This window comes from Manacus vitellinus, unplaced genomic scaffold, assembly GCF_001715985.3.
Source record: "Manacus vitellinus isolate BGI_N305 unplaced genomic scaffold, ASM171598v3 scaffold_24_pilon, whole genome shotgun sequence".
In the NCBI taxonomy this organism is placed as follows: domain Eukaryota; kingdom Metazoa; phylum Chordata; class Aves; order Passeriformes; family Pipridae; genus Manacus; species Manacus vitellinus.
The window spans coordinates 8,207,071-8,233,190 of record NW_021939798.1 but is presented as its reverse complement, the minus strand read 5'-3'; the positions used below and the strand labels follow the sequence as shown (position 1 = coordinate 8,233,190).

Genomic DNA, 26,120 nt, shown 5'->3' with positions numbered 1-26,120 from the left:
TGTCAACAGCTTGGAGTCACTTCCCTCACCATTTTTCTTATCAAAGATTCACGTTGAGCAAGACAGAGTCACTTGAGACAGGTTCTGCCAGCAAATTCTGCCTGCACTGGAATCTCCAGGCACACCTGAGTGTCCCACTCCATGTGAGGGGCAGTGGGAGGGTCACATTTCAGGCAGCACAACACAAAAGCCAAGGGTGGAAGAAGTGGCTTTAAGCCTCTTCTGAGCTTCCCAAATTTTTAACTGTTCTCTGGACTGGAGACTTCCCAAACATAAGCTGCTAGTTCAAGAGGCATATTTAAATTTGGGTGGCTTTCACAGATAAGCATTGCAGCCCTGTTCTTGATGTGGGTCTCCTTCTCAACCCTTCCTCTTGTATTAGGCATTTAACAGAGGGCTCCAATGTTTGAAATCCTGACACGCTGCCTGAAGAGGAGTTAACTTATCTAGGATAAGTTATTTTCACTAAGTTATATCACAGGATTGCAGGCATGTGACCAGCAGGAACACCAGGATACTGGTGCTGGGACTACCAGCATGGCAGCTTGTTCTCAGAAATAATCAAGGGTTACTGAGTTCAGAGAGAGAAGCTGAGTTTCCAAGGGGAGAACAGGCAGACTCGGCCTTTAAAGCCCTCTCAGGAACAGCAGAGAATGGGTTTTGTGACAGTAAATCCCAGCCCTGCTCTCATGTTCTAGGCCAAACTGCTGCCCCAGCTCCTGTTGTTGGTGAACCCCCACGTGCAGGGCCCTCCTCCCCTTGCTGGGTGACACCGATCTCCCGGTCCCTTGAAGGAAAACTACTCCCTGCTTGTCCTGTGCCAGGTGCTGAGGTGCCACCCCTGTGGGTGCCCCCCGACCCCCTCACCCAGCCCAGCCTTCCCTGGCTGCCCAGCTGTGCTTCTCATTACACAGCCAGGATTGCCAGCATTTTGCACTCACTTTATTTTAGCTTGCCCTGTGGTGGCTGAGCCCCATGGAGTTGAAAACGTAGGATATTAGCCTGTGGATCAGGTTATAGTTATCATTATGACTGAGAACCACCCCCCCCTTTTAAAGGATATTTACCCAACAAGATGGTGTATCCAAAGTTACTCAAAACTTAATTTTTAAATATATTTATTTAAAAACCTCACTTTTGGAAAAAAACCCGTCCCCCAGTTTCAATAAAAATTTCCATAACTGAAAAATAAATATTTTTTCAACAGCTGTGTTGGAATAGTGCCTTCTTTTTCCCCTCGTTTCAAAGTATATCTGTTGTAAAGAAACTCATAACAAATTCTGGAATTTTTTTGCTTACTTTTGATTTTAACAAACTTTTTTCTCCCCTGTGATTTTTAATGATTCAAGTGAGAAGAAGATGACATGCTTTAGCTTTAAAGAAATGCAAATCAACTGAAGTAATTTATCACTTAAGTTTATGTCTCCTGCTATACATTGACAGATTTCAGCTTTCTACCATAATGGTCACCTAAAAATAATACATAATATTCTACTGTACTCGTTCACTGGGTTATAAACCTCTTAGAAGGATGTGGATACCAGTGTTCCTATTTCCTAGATAAGGAAGGAGAGGTAGAGCATCTTGTAGGCCCCAAAACAAGGGGCAAAATCCCATGAGCTCTGTTACACTTTTTAGGCCAGTGTTGCCCCTGCTCCCACTCTGGCTCTGTACAGATCTTCCTGGTACCAATACACAGCTACACATAAATGTGATTAACCTGCATCTAAAAATTAGGTAATTTGAGCACAGCAACCCATCAGGAAGATTTAGCTGCTTCTTTGCCCTCTTTGTGGGAGTGCTGGGAGACAGCTCTGGCAGTAAACAGAAATTACCAACCATTTGTGTCACGCTGAAGTACTTGGGACTTTAAGAGAGAACAAAAGGCTGCCTCACCTCAGCACGTAAATGCTGAATATAAACACGCTGGAGTATAGAAACCCGAGGATGAAGAGGGTCCTTTATAAGAGCCCAGGAACAGGAGCTGGTCTTGTAGACTGCACCGACTGTGCTGTAAAGGCCCTGAAAGCTGTTGGGTGAATTAAGGATGGAGCATGTTCCAGTCCTGTTCTGAACACCCCAAAGGGCTGCTTTGTTGTGAACGCTGAATGTCTTTGCTGTTGCGGCTTTCCATCTGACACTTCATGTTATGTCAGAGCAGGGGTTTTTTGTGTGTTTAATATATTGGTGACTATGTGTTTTAATGAAGGTGCCCTGTATTCCAGAGCTAGCGAATGCACGATGTGTTGCTGCGGTCGCCAAGATAAGTAGTAATTTTTAAATAAACAGCAGTATAAACAGTTACATAAAACTCATGTAAATTGCTGGCACATAATTTTAGACTGGCTTAAGTTATGTAACTTACTTGTGGCCAAGTTTTTTTTTTTTTCTTTTTTTTTTTTTTTAATACTCAATTCTAGCTCTTTAAAATAAAGGGAGAAGTTTATTTTCACCTGTTTCTTTCCCACTCACTACCTTTCTGCTGTGCTGAGCACATCATAAACAGCTTAACAGAGGGATGGAGGGGCAGACAAAAGGCAAAGGGAAGGCACAAAACACCTCCTGACCCTATTGTAGATTTATTCAGGAAAGCACCTTCTCCTGAGTCAAGTAAATAGCCCGAGCCAGAGTAGAATTTGTCACTTCTCTTGATGTTTGTTTTTGCTTGCACTTTAATCACTCATTGAATTGCTGAGTAGATTAATTAGACCAGGGGACACGAGCTCTGTTGCTGCTTGTTGGGGGTGTACAGAACAGTGTATGGAGCTGGGATTCTGGATTTTGTTCTTGCATTCTGACTTGAGCAAAGAATTATGCCACTGTGGCTTTTAACAGAGGCTAAAGTAGCAAAAATTCTGGCTCCTTCCTCTCCTCCCCATACCCAGGACCTGGGCTGAAGGATAAGGTGATCTTGGCTTGTGTTTCCAAGGGCCTCCAAGCATAATCCTGTTGTTTATTAGCTGCCTTTGAAATGTAAAACTGAAAGAAGGTACCACCAGAAACTACTTCACACCAACTTTTTCTGCCTGCTGATCTTTAAGAAATAATTTTAAAAGTTTACACCCATGATGTCTTAGCATCTGGATTTAAGGACATTAAACACTGGCATTTCTGTGAATAAAATCAGAGTGAAGGAACCTAAACAAATATTTAGAAGTATAGACCAAGTGAAGAGAATTGAACACCAGTGAAGAGCAGAACTTGGTGGTGTAGAGTATCAGCAGCTCAGATGGAGAACACTGCAGTATTTGGTCAGCTCCTCCCTGGTGCCTTCAAGTGTTCTTTCCAGCCTGATTTCAGAAAGGAGTCCAGTTTTTTCAGACTTGAGTTCAGGCTCTGTTCATGCCTCTCTCATGTTTGGAAATCCTCCAAAGAATGACAAGAGAAAGACAAGTCATATCAGGTAGTAGTGACAGGGATCCCAGCACAATGCTTCCATTAGGAAAAAACAAATGTTTGGCACTGAGGAGTTTGTGCAAACACAGAAGTTAAAAGAGAGTAGTCATGGCCTGGGACTCGGATTTCTAGGTACCATTTAAATTAAAACCTGAGCGTCTAACTGCTTTCAATACTAGTGTTCATTATTTTGGATTTTATCTATTATTTCAGTTATTCCTGTACACTTATTCGAGGCTCTTTGTACTGGGTCAGTAGAAGCATCAGTAAGGTTGAAGAGGAGTGAAAAAAGATGCAAACAAACAGGTCTGTGCCCACCTGAGGTAAACAAAGCACTGCTGGGGTGTAGAGGGAAAGAGCTACGGGCGGGTTTAAGGGCCTCTCATCAGAACAACAGTCAGAGCAGTGCCAGGCAGAGCACCAAGAAAAGCATTCCTAGACTATTCCTAGAGAGCACATCTTCATTTGAAACTTCCATGGCTATAAATCTTCACGAGACTTGTTTCAGAGATTTTATTATTTTTTTTTTTAATAATCAAATACTTTATTTGCAGTAAATCTTCTTCCCAACAGCTGTGGGCTCCTTTAGGTTTTACGCCCGCTAATAATAACCCCTGATGTTAAATAACCTTTCTTGTGGCCCTGTTTCTGGATGTTCCTTTGACCTGGGCCAGAACACTCTATTTTATGTCTTGACGTTTATGGGAACCATTCTGACAGCAGGCTGGGTGCCAAAGACACATCTTTGCTTGATCACAGTTTCACTGGTTCATCTTAGAGCAAATCTACATTATATAAATGATTTATAAGATACTATTTTTATTGCTTTTTAATAAAATTCTCACCAAGAGAAAATTAAAAAGAATTATTGACCTTTTTTTCTCAAGTATTTGATCAGTGTTTTCTAAATCCTAGCAATTCTTTATCTGTTTGCAATAAGGTCAGCTATTCCAGTACAAAAAGAAGGAACTTTTTTTTCCTCTCTGCTAGTGAAAATGACATTTCTTCCTAGCATTTTATAAATAACTAAGAAAATGTGCCATGTGGGTGCACATTGCCTTCCAATGTGGGCCAGTGGTTAAAAAGCTACAATGGATTATCATAACAGCCAAGATTTGTTTCTCAGCCCTGCAATGACAAACATATCCCACTCTGGCTGTGGAGAGGAAAGTGGGAGAAAATATGTTTTAGAAGAGGGATTGGAGAATAAATGAGGTTCTTATGCAAAGGCTTCACATCCTAGAAAAGCTTGGCTTGGATTCTGCAAATTTCCCCTCCCAGTGGGTGCATTTGACTCCCGTAATCTGGGCAGCCAAAGCCAGTGGGGAAGTTTATGGACCTGAGGGCTACTTGTTTGTGAGAGGCTCACGTGGGTTAGGCCCAGCTTCTTCCCAAAACATAACATTAAAATCTAATTAATAGTGAGCAGTTGGGAAAATGCAAACAAAAAAAGTAATCGATCACAATGCAGGAGGCAAAGCAGAGCAGTGCACAGCACGGGGAGCAGAGGAAGGAAACACAGACACTAATTCAAGTAATCTGTGTAATGGGATTCCACTCCTTTTCCTCTAGTTCTCCTGTGATAGAAAGAGGGACTTTGCTGCATGGATGTTAATTAATCATATTTAAGGCTTTTATTTCTTTATAAACTAATCCCTGCAGTAACTTAAAGAGCTTTCACCTTTCCCTAGTAATGCAGCCAGTCGTTGCAGGCAAAACAGTCATGATTTGGGGATATTTTACTTAATTTAATTTAGTACCAATTAACACAAACTTCTAATCACTCATTCAGAGTGAGAAGAAAGAAAACATAATTAAACAGACATTCAAGTGAACACCTTTCCACCACCTTCCCCAGGCTAAACTGAAGCCAAACACCTTTCCTCCTCCTTTTCTGCCGTCAGCCTCCCTTGTCTCCACATTGGGATTGCACTCAGTGATGGAGTTTTCCATCACATTTAGATGTAGCCAGGCCAGTCGTGACCAGCACCTGGAACCTCCTGACCTCCTCCCAGCCCTGTGGCCCCTGCCTACTGGAAGCTGCCATATATGCCCAGAGCTCAGGAGTGAGCCAAGTGGGTGCTCAGGCGTGAACTCATCGTGTGCTCAGACATGAGCTGAGAGGGAGCTCGTGTGTGAACCAGCTGGGTGTTCATTAGCCAGTTAAATGGGTGCTCATGCAGGGGCTGATTGGGTGCTCATGCAGGAACTCACTGGGCACTCGTGCAGGGAAGCAAGAAACCCTGCAATTTATGCTCAATACACAAGGTAAGAGCTTGAAGCAGATCCAAAGGCCTGATTCCAAATTTACATTCATGTATCAGTTCTGTGGGTCAGATCTAATTACCAGAACAGTATCAGGTTGTGGAGGCAAGCTGACTAAGATTTAAACATTTTATGCTTAGAAATGGTCCAGAAAAGTCCATGATGGACCAGAGAAGACTTATGACAAAGCAGTGAGTAGGGAAACTGCCTCAAACCCTTTGAAGAGATTCTGGTTTTGTTTAAGTCTTCAGTGAGGAAACATTCCCAAATCCATGAATCAAAAGACCTGCTAAATCAGGAACCTCCTTCAAGACAGAAGCTGAAGGTCTTGAGTCCCAGTCCTGCCAGGGACCATAAGGAATTCCCCTCTCCTGTGCTGTACCTATGGACTGGGAGCTGTAACACTCAGCCACGTGCAAACAATTTTAAAAAATACTTATTAATTTTGGTAAGTCAAAGCAAATGTAAAAGGCAAAGCAATGTCTAAAATTCAAAAACATTAGGTTATGAGCCTTTTTCCTTAGACACCAAGGCAGACAAAAGCAGAGCCTGTATGTCTGGGTTTTCTCAGGGTCATTTATCCTGAGCTGCTGTTCAAAATCCTTATAAAACACAAAGCAGGATGAAAGAATGATTCAACCGAGTAACCAGTGTCTGATTAAGTACATTAGTTAATTACACCGTCATTTAATATGTGATCTGTGTCCAAAGGTGATTTTAAATATGTTGCAAACTTAAGAAATAGAAGTTTTTAAGTTTTATGTTAAGTCCAGCACATACTACAGACATTGAGAGGAGCTAGAAATAGAAAGGTTTGTTTTAACTTTTATACATTTCTGTACTTGCTAGGCATAAAAATAGAAGTCAAATTGCACAGTCCTGTTAGCTACCAAAATGTAACGTGCAAATAAAGTGCCCAGGAGACCTAATAAAATGCCATAAATGAACTACTGTAAAAAATATCAGACCACACCTATTCAGCAGGATAAATTCGAATGTCTTACAAAGAAATGTATTCTCTTCTCTTTTTATGGAGCAAGAACTGTTTTGAGGAAAGAAAGAATGAGTTTCAAAATATACAAAGAAACTTTGAATAATAAGTGAGAAGGGTTTGAAGACTAAGTTGAGTGCAGAATGATGCTCAGTTCCACCACAGACTGGAACAGGATCAGGCAGTGACACAGCATCTACTCAGAGAGACACAGAAAAAACCCCACCATGTTTTCCAAACACAAAATGTCAGCTTTTGATGGATAAATCAAATGCATAATTACAAAACACGTGGTATGTGCTGTTTCTAGGTGCTCATGGGGACAAGCAGAAGCCCATGGAAAATGATGAGATTATTTGGTTGGGAAAGGATTACCCCTGAGAACAAAACATGCAGAATCACACAAAATTTGTAGATAGGTTTTGTAAAATCTTTGAGGTTTTTCACAGTGAAATTTTCAATGGAAATTTTCCATTTACAGGGTGAGAAGTCAACTGAGAATCTCACATACAGGTTTGTTTTGAGCTACAGAGCAGATCTCAAACAGGCCCAGCCTGGTCAGGCTCCCTCACCCCTGGTCCCAGGTGCTGATCCTGAGTGCAAAGGCAGCTCCTTTAGCTGAGAATTCCACTGACAACACCGAATTACACCAGCCTGTTCTGCACTATAACCAACCCATTTCATGCATCCACGTGAGAGCAACATCCTTTGGCTACTGCACATCTAGCCAGGACTAAACTAGTAATTTAAAGACAATCTAAATTATTCTCCTGCAAAAAACATATCTGAAGTGAACCACAAATTGCCCTGGAAGAATGAAGGCAGAGAATGACCTTTTCTCAAAATTTAAGCAAGACATAACTCCTTCTTTCCTGACCTAAGCCAGTGTCATTTTTTTTTCTAGGAGCTACACTGACTGAAAATAAAAAATCTTCTCTCCATCCAAAAGCAATCCTAGAGGGAAGCTGGGCAGTCTTGACAAACATGAAATATTCTGCTAAAATACCAAACTAAACAAAAAGGTAACATGGGCTAAATTGGCCTAGACAGCTTAGCATCATTATCTGGAAAAAACCTTGGCATCCAAGTCCGCAGCTACATCCAAACAGAGAGAAGATTAGCTCTGTTTGCTACATCAAACATGTGTCTCTTCCTCTCTCTTCAAACATAAATAGTTCCAGGCTCTTAAATAAATTAGCTCAACTTGGGTTATACAAGCTGTTTCATTTTTTTCTCCAAAGGGGAATATAGATGTTTGTTTAAAAATTGTAAATAAAATATAAACAGAGATTTTTCCATTTCATAGTGATCCTTTCCAGTAGGTAATGATCAGCACTCTGTCCTTTTTCTCCCTTATCTTATACTTTGGGATCACAGCATTATTATGACTACTTCTGATGGGAAGTGGATGAAAAAAATTTATGCAATAAGGGGAGGTTTATCTGTGCTTATTCACCACAAAAGCAAAATAATAACCTTGTTTAAAATGCACAGAAAATAAGTGCAACAAAATTGCTTAAAATTATTTATAATTTTGCTCTCTAAAAAGAGGTGCTGCTTTGTGTGGAACATGTGAACCCTAGAAAGGCTGATTAGTGAAAGACAAGAGTTCTTAAAAGCCCTACAAGCACTTGCCACTGGGCTGGAGTGGGACTGTTCCCAGGAGCAGAGTGATGTCTGTCTGGATTATGTTGCTGTGGGATTGTTTTTTCGTGGAGCTGGTTCCAGTGGTGTAGCTCTGGGATAACAACAGCTCCTGCAGTAACCATATGATGATGTAAACAGAAAGCTCACAGAAAGCTTCAAACTGTGGCAAAGTTCTTTGCTATGTTGGCCTGGGACGTTTTGATTGTGTTTTCAAAGATGTAAAACCAAAGCTGGCCGTAAGTACCTCCAGGATGGGATGTGAAGTTTGGCTCCAGGGCACCATTAGCCAAGGGCAGGGGTTTTTCTTCTCAGTGTTACAGTGATGCTTCACATCCTCTCTAAAACTGGCTAGGCTGAGGTGTCCCTGGCTTTGAGTCTTTCTCCAGCATGGAGCAGATTATTACTGTTATTATTGATTTATGTCGGGCCTGTCTGCTTCCAGCCTCAAAACACTTTACTGAGTTACAATATACTTAGGAATCATTTCACATCAGCCACCACCACGCTGGAGCTTTCTCCTGAGGGAAGCTGAAGGGAGCCATTAGGATGGTGCCTGCAACATTAAACAACAATCCAGGAGAGGAAGTAAAGAATATTCTGGCTCCTTAAAGCAATGGCTGAGCAGAATGCAGTCACTGAGCTGCCATCCAGCTGGGACACCAAAGTCAATACCCATTCACCGTGTGTGGTTAAAATTAAATCTCCTAATGAAGTGAGATGGTTTTAGTGGTTAGAGAGTGAGTGCAAAGTATTATTCTCCTGTATTATTATTTGTAAGTTATACAGCTAACAAGGGAAAAGATCACACACAGGAAAACAGCAGACAGTTAGATAACGTTCCAAGCCCAGTTTCTAAATGACATTTGGGCAAATACAGCTTTGGAAAAAAAATATTAAAAAAAAAAAAAAAAAAGATGACACAGAAAAAAAATGGAATTGGTAGTTTCTCACTGTTTTCAGGGAACTAAACTAAACTGAACAGAATTGATGTCAGTTTTTATCCCCTATAGTTCAGGTCCAGAGAAAAGAACATTATTAGCTTCTGTTAATGAGCAGGTATTCCCTAAACGCTGCTGCAAATGCTCCTGAATCTTAATTTGCTTAGAAAAAGAAATGGTAAAGTATTGAGAGGAAAAAACCCTTAAAAGCCTTTTTTTTTTTTTTTACCCTGAATTAGCAAAATGCTTCGATGGTTTTCTGGACAGGAGGTTTATATATCTGACTAAAAAGATCCTCACACAATGTTATCAAGCTCTCCTTTCAGGGCTAGTAATTGCTAGCTGGTTCTAATCATTCTTGCAAATGATCATTTGAAAGGTTCATTTTATGACCCCTCAAACTAAGCACAAAGAATCTCACTCCATAATGTAATAAACAATTCCACAACCAGTGCTTAATTAATTCCCGAAAGTCACCAAAAGGAGCTATTAATGATCTTTCCTTTTTATCTAACCATAAATATGTGAGTCTCCCGGGATAATGGATTTAAAAAGAACATTCTGGCAAGACTAACTGTCAACCTGATAAAGCATAAAATGATCACCAGTGAGGGTAATTCAAAATACAGGGCAGTGCTACCTGGTCTGATTAGAAAGTTAGGTCAAGTTGGATTAAATTTCTCTGAATGTGGTGCTGACCAAAAAGAGGTCAACACTGACATGGTACAAACCAGACTCAACTCAAATGAATAACCAAGAGAAAAATACTACAGCCCTTAGACAGTTATTTTTAAAAATTAGCAAATTTTTGGAAATTTGCTTTCCTGTGAAAATATCAACAATCACTATAAATGGAGGGTGGGCAGTATTTCAAGGTTGTTTACAATACATGTATTACAAAAAGCAGACTGATATTTTCAAGAGAACTTTGGTGTTTCAGGAGCCCAAGTATTGTTTTCACAAGTAAATCAGGCAGTAGGAAGCCCTTAAATGAAATTTAGTTTCCTGGCAACCCAAGCCATTGCTGAAAATTAGATTTAGGCTTTTAAAGGGCTTTGATGTTTTTGAAAATCACACTTCCTGCAGCATTGCCCAGCTGACTAGGTGTAATACAGTAATTTACCTTCTACTGGAGAATAGAATCACTTTGATGGCTTCAGTGGTGTCTGGGTGGTTGGGTTTGTTTCATAGAATGTAGAAAATTATTTTGCTGGGCATAGGCAGGGATGACTGGAATTGCTGACCAGAAAGAGGAGGAGGAAAGAAAGAGAATATGCCTTTTCCAGGATAAGTCCTTTGGGTGCTTTGTGCTTGATGCCAGTGGAGCCTGGGCACTGGCACGTCCCACCTTTGGAAGAGCTCCAGGAGCTTTTGGACCTCGATGCTCTGGGTCTTTCTGAATCTCTCCTGCTGAAACAATCCCTGGGACATCCCCCCATGGAAACACAGAACAGACTCCCCCACCACACCCACCACACAACCAAGCAGGGTTCTTGCTGTGGCTGTGGAAATCTGAGGTTCAAGTACCTCTGAAATGAGTTTTTCATGATAAATATGAGGAAACAAACACAACAGGAAGCATTAAGAGAGAAACTGGGGGGGGGAATAACTAAGAGGAATTTCAGGGGCCTCATTCCTGACCCCCCTGGGCAGGGCAATGAAGGCCTCAGATCCTCAACCCCTTGACTTGGGCTCCCACTTGGAAGATGGAGGCTGTGGGTTACTTTGCTTAGCACTGAAGAACTCACTGTTCCAAACATTTGAGAAAACCTGGAAGTTCCTTTAAACAGGAAATTTTAAAATTTCTCATTTTTATTCTAATCTTCAATGAGACTTTTTTTTTTTTCCTTAATGTTGGAATTTCCTGTGGAACAGAAATTCTGTTTTAAAACCATTTCTATTCAACAGGGCTATTCAGATGGAAGCATTTTCTTATTCATTCCACTTTGCAACTAACTGGTGCCACCCCAAATGTATTGCTCTTCCAAGAATGATGTGGCAGCCCTGGAATAGCTAATTAGCTGGGCTGTATGAAGCCTCTGCCAAAAGTTTCAGCTTCCAGAGGCATTCCTTTAAGGAATGGTGGTGTGGGTTTGGCTTTTGCAAGGATACACATGGTTTCAGGAGCCCACAGGCACCAAAAGTTAGTTTGTGTTTTGTAACTGCTCATCTCAACCCAGTCATTGAGCTGATGTCCTAACCACAGTGAGTCAAGCAAACTCCTTCAAAGCACTCCTGGAGAAAGCTTTTGGTTAATTTATTTTCCTCTTTTTTTTTTTTTTCTTAATAAAAAATCTTGTCTTTGGGGAATCTTGTAAGAAAATTCCACTTCTATGGCTATTTACTGGGAAAATAAATTCAAGCATTACTTGCATTGTAATATAATCCCTTGTAGATAAATACTTAACCCTCCAATTTTTGTACATTGTTAAGGCAAATGAAAGATGTCTAAATCCAGTACCTTTATACTTGGTCACCACAGCTGAGTTGACACTCAGAGGTTCTTGGAAGGTGACAGTGAGTGATGTACTGCTTGTTACCATGAGACAGACATTGGTTGGCGCCTCAGGGGCTCCTGGGAGAGAAGAGAAAACATCAGCTCCTCAGCACAACAAATCCTATTCAAACAATGTTTCTGGGTCTTCAAAGAACCCACTGAAAATCACCCTGCAATTGGGAGCTTCGGGTTGTAGGTGTTTGTGTTCTCTGCCTTTTGAGCATTTTAATTAGTGCCCCTGCTAACAATATCCTGCAGACACCATTTGTTTCTATCATGGTTTTTTTGGCTCCTTTCAGTTAAAAATATCTTCCTGCATATATGTAACCCAATAAAACAGATTCATGCTAATTATGTCAATGAAAAGCCCCTATAAATCTCTTGGGGTGGATAGGAGGAGAGAGAAAGGACAAAACCACAAAGAGCTAATTAAACCTTTATGGTTTCACTAGCAAATTCAAATTTGTCAAATAGCAGAAAACATTTTTACATTATTGTGATTCAAAAATTGCAAATTCCACAAGTGTTTCTGTGTAATAGTTCCAAAATACTGTTGTCAATTGAGGCCTAACATTTTGATTTAAAAAAAGAAAAAAAAAAGCTTAATTCACAGAATATCAATCAGACTCAATTCAGAAATCAAACACATAATGTCATGACTTACTGCTGGGATTGATTTAAAAAATCAGTATATTACCTTTCACTACTGCTGCATTTCCTGTATTTAGTATCTAATAGAGGGAGCACTACATCTGTCTCGAGGAAGTAACCTTAGAATACAATAAATTTGGGGAAATTATTTGTAAGTACATTTATATAAAGATGGTTGTAAAAATGTTAATGGCAATGATTGTATTTCATCAAATAGGATACAGCTAAAAGATCTGCATGTGAAACAATTCAGTCCTGTTTACTCCTTCCCATGGGCCCAAATTTCCATTTACTTGGGGTACACACTCACTTGTACGACTGTTTAAAGTGACTTGGTTTGTAACTGTGCTGATGAAATGGATACCAAGTGGTTACCAAAATGAAGATTAAATTTTTGCAATATTTATATGCAAAATGAAATTTCTTGTTTGACCAAATGCTTAGAACAATTCTGTTCCAAAACAGAAAAAGTTTTTGTGAAAAATAATCAAATTACAGCTGAGAAAAAGGCAACATCCCCATCCCTCTTCGTGCCTATTCATGTGTCCTTTTATAGTCATCTGGTTTTAAACTCTGAACATGTTAAATGAGATCCAGGAGTAAATGTGAAGTAAGAAGGACAGAATCATTACACCCCAAACCAGGAGTTTGGAGGTCTCATCAGTTTATGCAGCCCATTCTTGAGGAGATAAGTGCTTGTTGCCTTCAGATATTTGGTCCTTTATTGTTCTAACATCAGTTCCCTTCCCACCCTTGGAAAGGCCTCGGTTTTCCCTCCCTGACATTCTCAGCGCTGTGAGGGTCAGTCAGTGAGAGCACCTTTGGAAGGGTCAGTTGGTGAGAGCACCTTTGGGGGGGTCAGTCAGTGAGAGCACATTTGGGAGGGTCAGTGAGAGCACCTTTGGAAGGGTCAGTCAGTGAGAGCACCTTTGGGTCAGTCAGTGAGAGCACCTTTGGGAGGGTCAGTCAGTGAGAGCACCTTTGGAAGGGTCAGTGAGAGCACCTTTGGAAGGGTCAGTTGGTGAGAGCACCTTTGGGAGGGTCAGTCAGTGAGAGCACCTTTGGGAGGGGTCCAGTCAGTGAGAGCACTTTGGAAGGGTCAGTTGGTGAGAGCACCTTTGGGAGGGTCAGTCAGTGAGAGCACCTTTGGAAGGGTCAGTCAATGAGAGCACCTTTGGAAAGGTCAGTGAGAGCATCTTTGGGAGGGTCAGTCAGAGCATCTTGGCGTGACAGTCAGTGGTGAGAGCACCTTTTTTGGGGGGTCAGTTGGTGGAGAGCACGCTTTGCAAGGATGTTTCTCAGCTATAGGGTTTCTGTGGAGAGATTTTGGGCCCCCTGGTGTCACTCACTGGGCGTGTTCGTAAGCCGGCCTTCATGCGCTGGTGAGAGGCCTGGCCTCGCACTTCCAGGCCTTCAGCTGCTTCTCCTCTCTGCGGTGTCGGGCCCAGCCTTCGCTCCCCACCTGTGCAGACAGTTCAGTCACTCTCTGCTGGGCCTCCTGGACCAACGTGCTCAAATGCACCGACCTGCTTTCCATGTCAACAACTGCCAAGAAAAGGAGGGGGAAAAAAGTATTTTCTTGGTGGTGACAAAATTCTGCAAAGCACATATAAGGTCAAATCCTTGAACGCTCTGCCTTTCCCAGTAGTTATCTTGTATTCAAGTGAGTTAAGAAGCAATTTATACCACCTTAAAGATCTGGTCCCTTAAGTGGGATTAGCAACATGAATAAATTTAGCACGTTTTTTTTCTGCTGGTATTTCTCATATGCTTAAAAATGTCTTAATTAGACTGAAATTGCATTTGTGTTTTAAGTTAGTGGGATATGAAAACCAAAACTAAAAGCCAATAAGCCCTCTCTCTCTCCACCTACTTGCCATAGAGATCATAAGCCTTTCACAAAAAAAAAAAAAAAAAGAAGATTGTACTGATTATAAACACATACAATATATAAATCTCTACAAACAGAGAGCTAACTGACAAAATTAAGAATGAGAGTTTTGTGCCTGGGGGTCATGGCTGGTAGAGAATGGATCCCTTTCCAGGTTTTTGTTGTGCCAGTTTTGCCCATGTAATACCTAATTAGTTCTCTGAACAGGCAGTGAGCAGCTTGAGACACGGAGATTTTTTTTTCTCCAGTGCTCAGGGTAATTTTAATTTAATGTTTAGCAATTCAAAATGCCTGTATGAACTACTGTGGGCTACATAAAGGTGAAAATGAAGATCACATAGGATACAAAATAAAATAGGATTGATTTTATCCCAAGTCCACAAGACTGCCCTAAACCAGACTATAAAATCTCCCTGATTATACAGTGAAGTGTGGTGAATCAACTCATATTTTCAGAGTTGCTCTTTGCCTAAAATTGTTCAAACAATTTGCAGTTTGGAAAATAGGACTTGTAACATTGTTTAATCTCAAAAGAAATGCAAGTACTGATCAGATGTTCAATATGCAGGAAATTGTGTACAGGAGAAGAAATGCTGAAATCACGGGAAGTAATTGGTGTTTTTGCAGAAGAGCTCTGAGATAGTCTTAATTTAAAAGGCCTCTGTTTACCAAAAGCAGTGCCCTACCACATGCAGCTTCTCTTAGCAGTGGTGGGGGCTTGCTATGTAGGGACAGCTCTTGTTTCCCCAAGGATTTCACAGGAACAGCAGGAATCTTGCACAGGCTGCACTGAGCACTCACACAAGCCAGACATTTCTGAAAACATCAAATTGTACCAGATGAAGCACCGAGGCTCTGACGGGTTTTTGACATCAAAACACCACAGGAGCAAATATGTCTGCAGATATGAATGTGCTATTTTCCAAACTGGGATCATATGGGACAAATCAGATTGGAAAAGACCTCCTCTAGTCCAACCATCTTGTTCAAAATAGGCTCAGCCAAGAGGTCAGACCAAGTTACTGAAGGCATTATCCAGTCTGGTCTTGAAAACTTTCCAGGATGGATGAAGGCTTTACATCAACTCTAGGCAACCTGTTCCAGTGCTTCCCTGTCCTGATGGTGAAAAGAGTGTTTGTTTTATCCAATCTGAACTTCTTATTTTAACTTTTCCCTCCGTCTCTCATAATTGACAGTCAAAGTTTAGCAGAGTCTGAGAATAACCCTATGGACTGCTGTGAAAACTGCCCTGGGATCTCTAAAGCCACAGGAGGAGAGCAAAGAATTACTCGACACCTCTGACATCCAAAGGGCTGGTTTTGAAGAATGTTTGTCTCCAAGACTTTGCTTTCAGAAGCTGGCTTGCAGCCATCCTTCTTAAGTTGGATCATTCTTCACATGGACATCAGGGACATATGGGCAGGCTCCCTGGAATCTGCTGCTACCCTCAGAACTGCTGGTTTACTGGGAGGCCAAAGGTGACAGGATTTCCTGGATCCATGCCTACAATAAGTGTGCAACACATCTGACAGCACACCAGGACCGGGGAAGGAGATTTTATGTGCCAGAACTTCAGGTGATTGAGAATTGGCATTGGCTCAAGTTCTCACCAAGGATCTGGCTCTATCTGTTTAATCAAGATTCACATTCACATTTGTCAGGTCTTGGAAACGTGTCCAATCAGCCAGTGGGAATTTTAATCTTATTTTTTATTTGGGTTCACATGAACAAGCCAAACCATGAGTATATGATGAATAAGAGTAACTGAAAAGATAACACAGTGGACTTTGCCTCCTCCCCAGCTAAATTAGTGTTTTAAATGCTGTACTCTCTGACTTTAGTTACTTTGTATTTAAAAGATCCTGGTTTCCTGTTAAGATTTATACAATCTGAGATCCATGTGGAGATGAAGATCACAGTTTTACTTTCTATTGCTTTATCTGCTGCTGTTCCTGTTCCAGGCAGAAATCCAGGGGATACAGATGGAAGTTATCTGTCCTCCAGATCCTCTTTTCTACAGCATTAGGCTGGGGGCTATAATGAGATTTCAGCTGGATCACTACACCTAATATAGTGGCAGAGCAAGAGTTTTCTCCATAGGAAGCACTTGGAATGGGGAATTCCTCTATCTTGCAGCCTCCCAGCTCTGTGCATCTGTCCTGTACAGTTCTAATCAGATCAAGAGATGCTTGTGTGCGGTCCCAAAATTGGGTGAGTCAGGATTTTACCCTCCCATTGAGCTCAACTGCCCACCACAGAGAAATGGAAATGCTCCTGCTGGGTGCTGGGTCATGTTCTTGCAGCCCTGAGATGACACAAACAGAACAGATCTCATTTGAGCAGGGTTGGTTAAGTACAGAAAGCAGATACAAAGTGACTGGTATAAGTTCCACAAGAATGAAGCCACCTACAAAGGTGCTGTGACCCCTTGCTTTGAGGGCTGAAAATAACTTTGTGCATTTTGCTCTCAAGAAGCAACTGCAAACCCTTGAGGTAAGAAACCCAAACCAAACAATCGTTTGCTTTTTATTGAGAATGCTTCATCCATTATTTCAATCAGAAAAACTAAAAATCAAGATAAGTGAAGTGGAAATTTGGTGGGTATATTTTGAAATGGAAATGAGGTGGTTATATATTCATATTCTCTGTGTTCATAGGCATGTTTGCATTAATTACAGGAAATGAATACTAATTTATGATTGCCCCTGCTCGCCATCAGACTGCATTTATTTACAGATGAGGTCAATGAAAAATTAGTTTAGTCTTTTTTACTGCTGTTTAGAACACTCAAGACTGTGTTTTCCTCTAGATTTGTCATGGTTAATGAATGTTGCTTCAGCAGTCAATCATGTACTCTAAATGCTGTCACACTTTTTTTTAAAGCCTCAGTCATGAACCATGACAGAAAAATAAACAAATAAATATAAAACTAAAAAACTCTTTTCACTGAGCAGCTACACTATGCAAAAATCTCCAGGGAAGGTTAAAGGAGGCCAGAATAAATGATAATATAAGTGCTGTGGATATAGAAAAGCAATAAAGGTGTACCAACACTGAGGGTCTGGCAAAAAAACTCAACATGCACATGCACACACACTCTGCAGTGAAAAAACTGGCAATGTTAGTAGCCTCAAGGTGCAATTTCCTGGAGCACTGAGATTGACATGCCAGCACTAAATGTTGTTAATTTAACTAACTTCAAATTAATGGCAGAGTCTGCAGTGGCCGAACCCCTCAAACACAGTCTCATTATAGCCTTGCTGGGAATGTCCTAAATATAGGCATTGACAGTTTAAAACAAATTCTCATACATGGGGGTATTTTTAGACCCAAGTAAGGCGTCAGAGTTTGTGTCATGGTATAGGGTTGATTAATTGGGTTGGTAAGTCACCCTCCAACCTGCACACTGGGCAGAAAAGGGCCCACGAAGGAATACAAAGAAGTTTTATAACTACAATATGTAGTTATGAGCAATATCAGTATTCCAGGGAAGTGAGAAGGTTTGGTTTGTGTTTAGGTTTTCCCTGGTTCGGTAGAACTTTGAGAGTCTCTTTTAAGTGGGATTTTAGGCCATTTGAAGACGAGGAGTGAGGATTCTTTGGGTAATGGAAATGACAGATTTCAACACAGCCGGTCTCCTGAAGGCAGCAGAGCCAAAATCAAAAGGATAATCAAAATAAACTAAAGTCTAGACAACCCATCGTCCTTTCATTTTTGATAACAAACTCTTCATTGCAGCCCATGATCTTTGAGTCACTCAGTCCCTGTTTCTGTACTTTTAAAGATTTTTTTCTCAGTGCTGGTATTAACTCAGCTGGCCAGTGTTAATCATATTAGAAGCTCAACCTGATTCATCACTTGGTGTATCCGAGATAGAGAACAAAAATATCTCCTGAGCATGCATTCAACAAGCAGTTATTGCTGTAAACATCCCCCAGAACTGTGGTACTGTGCTGGTATAACCACCCTTATCATAAAACCAGGCAATTTGGGTGTGTCAAAAACTTTCCCCAAACCACAGCAAACTTGATCTCTTACAGGCAATTATCTAAGTCATTTTGTGTTCTTTACTTACAGTGTGGGCTTTCCTTTGCCCCAACGTGCAGAAGGGTCTTAGCAATAGGGACATTATTTGTCAAAATGGCAATATCCAGAGGAGTTAGTCCCTCACTGTTTGGTGTGTTCAGGTCCAGTTCCTCCAGTGTGTATTGATAAAGAAGAATCTGAACAGCATCCAGGTCCTGCTGTTCCACGGCCTCAAACATTGCTTCATTGCACTGGAAATTCTGTGTAGCAATGAGAACAGAAATTCAGTAAAATTTTTTAATTGTTAGTGCCTTAAAAATAAATGGAGAAGATTTGTGGTTTTTGAGATTACTATAAAATATTGACCCTCCAGCCCCAACTTAGGTTCAGCTAGAAGAATGGCAATTGTTTGCTGCAGAATTGGGCTTGGCCTGCCTGACCTTGCTTCAGGTCTGTGTGAGGATTCAAGTGAGTTTCAAACCCATATGAAACAAACCTATGCTTGTTTAGACATCTGTCCTGTAATCAAATTATATGAGCAACATCATATGTTTTCAGTGTGAAAACAGGATTTCGTGTGAAAACAGACACTGTGATTTTGGCAGAGTCTTGGACTCCTGAGTTTTCAAACTCAAAATTTAAAGTAAAAATCTACAAACTCAGGTGATCAAAATCTGAATCAAACAAGCTATTCTGAAGGAAAACCTTCCCAGTTCCAGTGTGAGCCAGCAATAGGTATTGACCATTTTACCACTTCAGTCATTTATAGGTGTTCGTATTATTGTGTTTAAGCTGTAACCAGAAGCAGCTTTGAAATACATAAAAAGATGTGGAAATGAGACTGAAAAAACTCAAGCAGGGAGAACCACTGAACCTTTTCCTTAGCAACATCAAGGAGATAAAAGAAAGGTGTAACACAAAGGCACCTGTTGTTCCTTAATTGAGCTGGGGAGAAGCAGGTGCAGGAGAGTAGCATGGCCTGCAGGTTTCTGTTATGAGAACATCCTTCTGGAGCTACAGTAATGACATGTTATTTGCCAAGATTCTTTACATTCTCTCCCAGTGTCCCATTGCCATAATTAGCCAATAGGGTTTTTCCCCTCTTTGGTATGAATTAGTAGGAGCAAGAGGCCCAGCCAGGCAAGAAGGGCTCAGCATGCAGAGGAACTGAGATCTCTGTAGGTGTGTTGTGCTCCTGGGCAGAGCTAAAGAAATGCAAGGATCAGAGAGCAACCATCCAGACATGTGATGTGAACCAGCTCCCTGTGTCCTGAAACCACGTGGAGGGAACACAGAGAAAATCCTTATCACAGAATGTATTCTTTATTCTATAAAATAAATATTAAATAGAAACCATCTTCTAGTGTGATTAGAAATTAACATTTCAACCACATCAAAATTTCGTTTTCTTTTTAAAATTGATGTAGTTTTGTTTGGCAGATCCCTGTCTGAGTTTTGCTCTCAGTGAAATGGCACTTTTTGAAAGAGCACTGACCTGCTGGAACATCTTTTGTCTCCTAAAATTCATGGGCTAATGGTTTGCAAGCAGTTCTGGGAACGAGAGTCCACAGCTACACCCTGGAATTTGATGGTTCTAGAGCGTTTTTTTTTTCAGTTGTGCTTGAAGTTAAAAGTGTCTTCAGAAGTTCCCAGGCCTGACAGAGATCTGGTCAGCTGTTTGGCATGTGAACTGTTGGTGCCACACTCAGAAATTGCAAAGATCACTTTATCTAAAAGTTTTAATATGGACCCCACCTGTGCAGGATTTTAGGGATCAGCAGAACAGGAGGACAGACGTACATTAAATGACCTTTACCCAAAATTGCCAGTATAGAGAAATGAGATTCCCATGTTAAATGGCTGTCTAAGGGTGAGAGGAACTATGCAGCAATAAAGCTACTCTGGGACAGTAGTGCTGACTTGGGAATCTCCCTTTTAGACACTGAAGTACAAGACAGCTCATGGTGGAGAAATATTTTTTCTATAGATTTCCACACAGAATAAAAAGATGCTGCCTAAAACATCAGTGCTAATCCTGGGGCTCTGTCAAATTCTTGGGTTGAGATTCTTCTCTACATTGTAAGATTCTGATTTAATTTTATTATCAAATATTTAGACCACATTTCAGTGTTAGGTGTAAGATAAAAACCTCAGAAAAAAGGGGGAGCTGGATGGTGAGCAGCTCGATTCATCATTCTTTATCCACCACTGTTCAAGAAAAAAACATGTCTCTGAGGACATGCACTGTCATTAGTGAGAGCACATGTCCAGAAAACGTTAGCAAAGAAGACAGCACATATCTCTTTTATTATAAAGTGAAACTTAAAAAATGACAGAACTTTTTACTGCAATGCAGCAATATTTCTTTGCCTTCCAGTAGCTCCTCCACACATCTGATGTCTTGCTTATATAACACCTTATAATCTTGATATCAGAGACCTTCCTCTTGTTCTGGTGTTTTGCCCCTACTCTGAAACATGAAGTGATCTGGCTAGAGGTTAAAAGAATTTATTTTAATTAATGGTATGATTCTGATACTTGCTGTATATCATCAGCTCCTCCTACTGATATAGGAAGTTCTTCTCTACTGTTGTTTATGGAAATACAGGATAATTTTGCTTCAGAGTCATTTGCATTTTGATCCAATCAGAAAACCAGCAAAATCATATTGCTCTTGTAACTGATCCCAGCAAGGAAAATCTACTTATTTAGCAATAAATTAATCAAGAGCTTATTACAAAGGGAATTTGTTGAAGGAAACTAAATTACTACATCAGTCTGCATTTCTTTTAGTTAAGTTCATTTTTGGAAACCATCTGAGAGCAGAGCAAAAAGGTAAAGCTGGTGATATTACTGAGTGACAGGAAAGTAGTTACTTCTCTGTTCACATTTTCCTTTCTGTGGCAATGGGTACACACATGGTTTTCCCTTTTTTTTTTTTTAAACCAGAATAGTAATTCTCTTTTAATTGGCTTTACATATGTGCACAAAAGTTAAATGAGTTAACATTTGTGGAGTGCTACCCTAAGTGCTCAATACCATTAATTGGCTTTAATTCCAACTTTGTGTGAAACTCAGAAAATCTTGTGCTACATCTCAGGAGTTTCTTGCATTATATAAAACAAAAATTCCCTGCTACATAATAAAAAAATAAGAGATGGTTAACTTTGGTATTACAGCTGACATTAACTCAAATTATGGCTTGCAAAGGCATTTGGTCCTTTTCAAATATATATACACCCACTTTAACAACAGATATTACCTATCTGACTGATTATTGTAGAATTATTTTAAAAACTTTGATTTAAATTGTTTGGTTTTTGTTTATTTTTTTATTCAGTTATCAAGATTTAGACCTGCCTAGATGCCTTTCAAAATGCATCTTTGGATTTTTGCTTGCCAAGTGAAATACTTGAAGTATTTGTGAAATTTTGGCCCTAAGTAAGTTGCTGAACAGAATCTAAGCACGTGTTTAAGTTAATTTGTCATAAACACTGTTGCCAACTAACCTGTTGGCAAGATTGTTTCACCAAAAGAGAAAAAAATAAAAGCAAATTTCTATTTCTTCATTTCATTAGAAATCTGATTGAAAAAGCTGCCCTGATTTAAATGAGAAGCAGAACATGAATATTATAAGCTACTTCATCCAGTTCAAACAATTATGAGACCAAATTGCAAATATCAGCTTTTCCAAATGAACAATTCAGACACAAGCAATGGGCTGAAATATGTTGGCAAGTCTTGTGACTCCAAAGAGTGTAAAAACTTGGGAACTGTGAGATGGCCTTTCTAGCCCATGTGTGCACCCCTCATGCTCAGAGCAGTGCCCATCTAACCATGCTGGAGCTTTTTCACTCAAAAACATCCTGGAGAGGCAGCAAAATATCTGCTACATCTTCAGCCCTGCCGGGGAACTGCCCCATTTGGAACTTTGCATCCACTAAGTCCAGAAAAATAGTCTACACACCTGACCAACTTTTCCCCAACTATTTGCTTTCACACAGAAAACAGAAATGTATTTGAAGATTATATAGTTTTCTGCAAAAAGCTGAGCATATTCCATGTAAAAGGCTCTCCAGTGTTGCAGTGTTTTTCAGACTTCTGCAGTCCAAGGATAAGAAATCCAAACAGGGGTAAGGGGCAATATCTTCAGACCCAAGTGCTCAATTTTAGTCCAGCTGGTATTGTCACAAATACCAACAAAAGCCTTCTGATTTCTGCCTTCATTTACATTTAGTAGATAACTTTCTTCTGCTCTGAAAGGACAAAACCACTGAATTCAAAGAGAAACTGGATCACATTTACAAGTGATTGGGAGAAATTTAGGAGCAGTTTTTACATTGCTTTTTCCTTGACTCAGCCCTGCAGCCTCTAATCATTAGCTGGACAGCTGTGCTATGTGATTAATTTATTTAGGTGTTACTCTGATGCACAAATGTATATACTGAAAAGAACTACAGTATTGCTTTGCAGTAAGTAATAACCATGTTCCAGTAAGTGATTCAGTGCCAGAGTGTTTAGAAATGCAATCTTATGTAGCTTAATTAAAATGAAGTGCCCCTTTCAAGCTATTTGCTCTAGGTTTGACTGAAAAAGTCCACTATGTGCTACTGGAGTTGGAAAAAGTGGTAAAGTAGTTTCTGCAAAGACTTGTTTTGATAAACATGAGTTCAAGAATAAAGCTATTTTGGGACATTGCTATGTCTGCAGCAAGACAACAATTTACTGAATGGAAAGTGTTGCACAGCAAGAGAGACTGGAAAGAAAACTCTTCACTAGCCAAAGCTGAAAGAAAACAAATTCTAACAAATGTTGTTCACTTGTCTGGAGACATGATTTTACTCATCGACTTCGCTCTGGGGCACAGAAACTCAGTGATCAGAAAATTCATCAGTCAGCAACTTGACCTGGAATATTTCCACCCCTTGCTATTTATTTCTAGGGAAAACTGGGAAAACAACGAGCAGGATGGATAGAATGGGATCCCAAACCTCTTGAGTCGAGTGGGAATGTGTTCACTGAGTGTTGTGGACACCAGCTCAGCCCCTGGACTGGCAGGACCTACAGGTACCTCTGCTCGCTGTGGGTCAGCAGTGATAAAAGCTGTGACACCCCCAGGACAGTGGGGTGGGCTGGGGAAACAAAGTGAGCACAAATAAGTCTGTATCCCATTAAACACCACCCACCTCACCAGGTGAGAAGGGGTGTCACAGCTAGGACTGACTGAACAGGCACTCCCAGCACGTGGCAGATCTGGAGCGAGGAGGGACAGAAGTGAGACTGTGAGTAGTTGGCTTGGTTGGCAGAGGACTCAGCCCTCAGCAGCAGTGCCCTGCTTCTCAGTCTTCTGGCTGGGCTCATTGGCAATTTCTCTTCTCATTAGTTAAGTATGACAGAAGATCCCATATTTGAAGGAATATGTAATTTGAAGTGTGTATTTGGAGAAACACTGGTCAGAAGATATGCTGACAGACTGGCACTCATTCAGTCTGCATGTCACTCTGCTCTGGCACGGTCCCCAGCTCTACTTTATCCTCCTCTTTCACTCACTTAGTCACACTTAAGCTTGCAATTAGAAAAAAAAAAGGCAGGACAAGATAGTGGCTAAAAAAATTCATCTAAAGAATCTTTTCCCACAGTTCCTACTTTGAGACCCCAATTCAAATCATCCCTACAAACTGAAAAGCATCTGGAAACCCATGGCCTCAAAAGCACAGCTGTTGGCTCCCATGCAAAGGCTGCTTTCCAGCTCTCAAGCCCTGTTTGAGTTTCAGGCTTCTCCTGTAAAACAAGAATCTATTGGCTCAGGCAGAGCTGAGGGAAGCAGTGACCATCCCCTGCTTCCTTCAGGTCCTGGTCTTTCTTCACAGGAGACAGACAACTATCTCCATGGGTCCTCTAACTTCAAGAAAGGCAAGATCCTTGGGGATAGCATCTGCCACTTGATTTTAAAAAAATTTTCAATTCCTGCATTGATTCATACAATTTGTGTCATACATAACAAAGATTTGTGAGTGTTAAAGGAGTCTAGAGTGGGCTTTTTCCTTCTGACAATTTTTGTTGTCTGGCCCAGACACACTCAGAGTTTACTCCTGCATTGTGTTGAGCATCTGCTCTAGTGGAGCACAGAAGTGGTTCCAAGAGGTGTCTGCTGGTGCATTCACAGACACTCCATTAGTCACTGCTCTTCAGAAGAGGAGAGGAGCTCTCTCCTTCAAAATAATTCAGAGGAGAAGTTGAAGGATGTTCTTCCTACTTATGGAAAAGGGGAATTTATTTTGTTTTGGCAATATCAACAGCAGGTTTATCTTCCTCCAGCAAAAAGTTCTGCTGTGCACTGAACTTCCATTGTGGTGTTATTTCAGGGACACAGGCCATTCTTCAAAATTTGTGCACTGGGGGTTGTGTGACTTCACCAGTACTGGCAGAAACAGGAGCCCTTGTGAGGGTTAAGTCCAGCATGTGCTGTGCAGTGCTGGCAGCAGAGTGCTTGGCTGTGATTTGGATGGGGTACTCAGGCCAGACTGCTCCATGTGTGATCTTATTCTGTGGTCTTACCTAGTGACCATCACTACAGTCTCTGAACAACCTTGCATTTATCTGTCAGGCCTGCAAGTTCCACTTCCACTTCTATTTAAGCCACCTTCAGTTTTCTCAAAATACTTTTTATTCATTTCTTATTCATTTCTTGTAAGAGAAATGAATTTTTATTCATTTTTTATTCATTTCTTGTAAGAGAAGCTGTTGCATGTATAGATTTAATTCACATTTGGTCACTTAATGCCAAGTTAAAACCTTACTCCTAAAATAAAGCATCATCACTTGCATAAGGCAGCCTTTCTTTAGCCTTCAAGAAGGGCAGACTTTTATTTTCAAATAAAAGTCTTACAAATGACTTACAAAGACTCCCAAAGGGTAAGGCTGTGAGGAACACACAGTGCTGGTCGGGGAGCAAAAGCCAGATGATGAAAACTGCTCAGATTAAAAGCAAACTGATTGAGGAGATTAATAGGAGAGTAAATTGGCAAGTTGCTAGAGCTCAAGTCATTACCATGGAGGTCTTGCGGAGGCTGAGGCGGTCGGAGCGCGCTCGGAAATAGGCCTCGTCGAAGGACGTGTGGCTGCCCTTCAGCTTCTCCGACAGGTTCCGATAGAGCCGCTTGGCAGCGTTGGGAGAGGAGGGCATGCTGTGCTTCTTGGTCTGGAGGAGACTCAGGTTGTGCATTTGCTGGGTCATTTTCAGCTGGAAGTTTCTAGAAGAGAAGCAGCGGCTGTTTAACGAGGTTTTGCCGCACTGTCGGTTGGGACTGTCCCAGTGACAGGCTCACCACAAGGCTGCTGGGGCTGAGAGCTCACCCACAGGCTGGGAACACTTAGAACCCACTTTTTTGGGCTTTTCCAATGGCAAGTTGCTCTTTATAGAATATGTACAGGGAGGGGGAAGGAAGGATGGCAAAAATAAAACAGACCACTTCAAAATTATTCGCTAATTTGTCTAAGAAGGGGTTTCAATGAGTGAGGAAAACAGCCTTTTGACAGAGTGAGTTCTGGTGTGCAGGTGTCAGAAAAAATGACACCCAAACTAAATGTTGCTGTTTACAGTTTCATACTGAGTGGTTTCTTCCTCAGTTAGTGGACAGGCACTGGTTTTGTCTGTATATTATATCACTTTATCCTGCTCTGTGTTTGTCCTGTCCATTCAGACCACAAGCCCTTCCAAGAGGGACTGCAGCCTCTGACTGCCTACCCTGATGAGATTTCCATATTATCTCATAATTAAACAATACTTTCTATGTTCTATGATTACAGTAATTTTTC

General features: G+C 40.8%; 2 protein-coding genes across 2 annotated transcripts in view; both read right to left on the bottom strand.

The window, feature by feature from the left end:
• ANKFN1 (ankyrin repeat and fibronectin type III domain containing 1) overlaps window positions 1-13,761 on the bottom strand; it is a 50,742-nt gene extending 36,981 nt beyond the window's left edge. The window contains exons 1-3 of the mRNA XM_029960086.1: window positions 13,735-13,761; window positions 13,205-13,232; window positions 11,699-11,812 (exon numbers count right to left, since the gene is read on the bottom strand). Coding sequence (XP_029815946.1) covers window positions 11,699-11,812; window positions 13,205-13,232; window positions 13,735-13,761 — 169 coding nt within the window. The remainder of the gene's footprint in view (window positions 1-11,698; window positions 11,813-13,204; window positions 13,233-13,734) is intronic.
• On the bottom strand, window positions 13,758-25,565 carry LOC103754898 (ankyrin repeat and fibronectin type-III domain-containing protein 1). Its single transcript, XM_029960085.1, has 3 exons — window positions 25,354-25,565; window positions 18,352-18,562; window positions 13,758-13,930 (listed from the first exon to the last, which is right to left on the bottom strand). The coding sequence occupies exons 1-3, from the start codon at window positions 25,537-25,539 to the stop codon at window positions 13,758-13,760; spliced, it is 570 nt and encodes a 189-aa protein (XP_029815945.1). The 5' UTR covers window positions 25,540-25,565.
• Window positions 25,566-26,120: the final 555 nt, after the last annotated feature.